General features: G+C 52.4%; 3 protein-coding genes across 3 annotated transcripts; all 3 read left to right on the forward strand.

The window, feature by feature from the left end:
* Positions 1-186: 186 nt before the first annotated feature.
* On the forward strand, positions 187-1,839 carry KVP18_002218 (uncharacterized protein; the record flags this gene model as incomplete). The annotated part of the gene is made up of 1 exon (XM_067952933.1): positions 187-1,839. The coding sequence occupies one exon, from the start codon at positions 187-189 to the stop codon at positions 1,837-1,839; it is 1,653 nt and encodes a 550-aa protein (XP_067810642.1).
* Positions 1,840-1,939: 100 nt separating this feature from the next.
* KVP18_002217 (uncharacterized protein) lies at positions 1,940-2,497 on the forward strand (the record flags this gene model as incomplete). The annotated part of the gene is made up of 1 exon (XM_067952932.1): positions 1,940-2,497. One exon carries the CDS (start codon positions 1,940-1,942, stop codon positions 2,495-2,497), a length of 558 nt encoding a protein of 185 aa, XP_067810641.1.
* Positions 2,498-2,561: 64 nt separating this feature from the next.
* KVP18_002219 (uncharacterized protein) lies at positions 2,562-2,990 on the forward strand (the record flags this gene model as incomplete). Its single annotated transcript, XM_067952934.1, has 1 exon — positions 2,562-2,990. The coding sequence occupies one exon, from the start codon at positions 2,562-2,564 to the stop codon at positions 2,988-2,990; it is 429 nt and encodes a 142-aa protein (XP_067810643.1).
* Positions 2,991-3,000: the final 10 nt, after the last annotated feature.

The following is a 3,000-nucleotide window of genomic DNA, read 5'->3' on the forward strand; positions in this document are numbered from 1 at the left end:
CCACTCGCAAAATCGATGCCGGCGAGGAGATCACATACGACTACAAATTCTCAGGCTTCGACCGAGGTTTTACATGCCTGTGCGGGTCAGCGAATTGCAGAGGGACCATTGGGAGAGTGAAACAGTGACATCAAAATTAACGACACGCCAGATGAGTAGGAGAAAGTGTGAGGCACAAATCTGCAAATGTACCCTGCGTCTGACGATCTGTCTGCACGAATCAACGGTCCTTGGCCCGGATTCGTGCAGCACTTCGACGACAACCTGGTGATCGGTTCTGCCAAACCGGCTTCTTGGATTCTCTGCTGGTCGCACTTTGACGAGCGCGAGGGGCATCGAGTTCGGGTCAGTGCTCCAGAAACTGCAGACTGCCTTGCTCGGCTGATGGTACCGGACATAGACTCGCCAACTTCCGACTCTCCCAATCGTGACGAGGTGCGAAGAGAGGAGTTCTACCTCAGGGTCGCCATCAATGGACACGCCTACTTCGGAGTATCCTTCGTGCAGCGCACGCGCAGCCTGACTGGGCGAGGCCTAGTGCAGGAAGCCATTGGCGTGTTCGGCCCCGAGACTGACGCCAGCAGCTCTTGCCACTCCGTGCTGAAGCTGGTGCTGACTTCTCTCTACGTTTCCACGGCGGACACCTTGGAGGTTCCTTCCGATTCCGAGCGGCTTCTCAGGCTTTCAGATGTCGCAGTCGAGAACTGCCAGCAGGTCTTTGATGAGGTTCTCGACTCCCTCAAGTCCAGAGACAGGTCGTGCTTTGAAGTGCGAAGGTCCACGGGAAATCGGATCTCTGTGATGAGGTCGGAGCCAGATTTCTCGCTATTCTCCTGTTGGCGGCCTGTGGTTGAGCGGATTCACGTGCTTTGGGAGGCCATTTTACAAGGGGCCAGCGTTGTCGTTGTAAGCAGTGACGCCTCGAGGTCCTCCAAGGCAGTTCTTTCTCTTAAGCACCTTCTCTTGCCATTTTTATCGCTCTCGGACCTCGATTACAGTCCGCTAATCACGACATTCCACCCTCAATTTCATGCTGTCCTTGAGCATTTGCAAAGCAGTTTCCACGCAACGCAGAAGATTATTGGCGGTGTCAACCCATTGCTGTACAACGCCAAGTGCCCTAACATATTGTTGGTAAGCCTGGACACCAAGAGAAGTCCCTCCAAGGGGATGGACGTCATCTTCTCTACTGAGAAAGAGGGTCTTCAGTCATGGTTAGCCGGCAGCTTCAGCAGCGTACTCGCCTTCCCCCAAAGTTACGTCGGGAATTTGGTTTTGACGGGCAGTCAAGAAGCTCTTGAAAGCGTCAACGATACAACACTCCGTCGCTATTTCTTGGAGACCAACACTACTTTCCTGAGGCCGCTGTTGCAGGCCCTAGATAGAAGGCTCGAGGCCATTTTAAGCGACTTGGAGGCTAACCCCTTCCGACTACTCCGAAGAGACATGGCGAAGACATGGCTCCCGATACAGCAATTCTTGGACTCCGTCGAGGAGGGTCGCTCTCCATGCGATGTCGACTTCGATGTACCACTTTGGCGGGGACTGAAGCCGAAGGGGGTGGCTGCCTTCTACAGCAACTTTCTGAAGAGACCAGTTGGACAACAGTGGCTTCAGAAAGAAGAGCGGTCGAGAAAAGAGACTGCGCAACTGCACCGCCTCAACTGCCTTTTGAAAGTCTCGCCTGACAGGCAGTTCCCGCCACTACAACAAGCGCTTGAGGTGCTGATGGAAGTAGAGGAATGCGATAGTGGAACGATTACGGACTCGGAGAGGGCGAAGCTGGCTCAACTCCATTTACAGATCAAAGCAACGACACCGGAGCACAAAGACATGTAAAGGTGGTCGGAGAAAGAAGTGTAAACGTAACAAGTCCCCCCATACAACTCGTACCCAAGAATATAGACGTCTGTATGGTTCAGTAGAAACCTCTGATTTTATGTGGTCCTTGGCAGACGTGCTGGTGATCGCCTGGTTCGCGTTCTCTGGTGCTATTTTGCTGATAGCTGGTACTCTACACTCAGTACTTTTTGGTCTGATCTTCGCCTATATCGTCATCTTCGTCTCTCTCGTCATTCCCCGTTTTCCTGAGTACACTGTCAGCTTCCGGTATCTCGTCATCAGCGCGAGCCTGATTCAGGTCGCCGAAATCTGCATCTGTGGTTGTCAGCTCGATACAGAGATGGCTTGGGACTACAAAAAATACATGAGTGCCATTTCAGTAGCCGTGGCGATCGTGCATACGCTCATCGCTTATCCAATCTACTTGTGGGCCAAGCAAGCTGAATACCGCTATACCAGCGTAATTCACGCTGGAATGATGAGGCGCTCTTCGTATCTGAACGCTGAATTCGGAAGTGGACTTGGATTTGACGACTACAAGCAAGATGCTCGACGACTGACGTTGCGGCGCCATACTGTTCCTGAGGAGGCAAGGGAGTTCGAAAGCATATCGACGCCGACGCTGGTGGCATCAACCGAGTCGGAGAGCCTTTGAAGCTGCGTACAAACATGTAACTTTTAGCTTTCCATCGTTTCCAATTGGAGGATTACTCATACACATGAGTTTGTTTTCTCAAGTTTCCCTAACTCGCTTCAAACGCCTTCAGACAGCAGAGGGAAACGCGCGACTTGAAGCGCCGGTAATCATATGCATGGGTATCTTCATTGGGCTTCTGGCCTTCTTTCCGCTGATGTGCTTTGTGACCGTATGGGTCGGCCAACGGAGGAGGCCTCAGATGGAGGAATCGATGATCGCCTTCCCGGAGTCCACAGAGGTGCGCTCCGACGTGTCTCAGGCGACTCCCTCGTTCAGACTGCGATCGCCCTTGAGTTTTAGGTGGCACCTGAACACCTACTATCGAAGTGTTCTGAATCACAACCGCTGGCTCCGACTACAAGCAATCAGATCAGTGGAAGAAACTATAGCAGCCAAGACTATTCGCGGAGAAATACGCCCAGAAGAGGCGTGCGACGATAACATTGTCTGAGAGAATTGTA

Source organism: the organism of the source record quoted next (genome assembly GCF_019968955.1).
Source record: "MAG: Porospora cf. gigantea A chromosome Unknown PgA_NODE_278_length_24308_cov_357.187_1-3000, whole genome shotgun sequence".
In the NCBI taxonomy this organism is placed as follows: domain Eukaryota; phylum Apicomplexa; class Conoidasida; order Eugregarinorida; family Porosporidae; genus Porospora; species Porospora cf. gigantea A.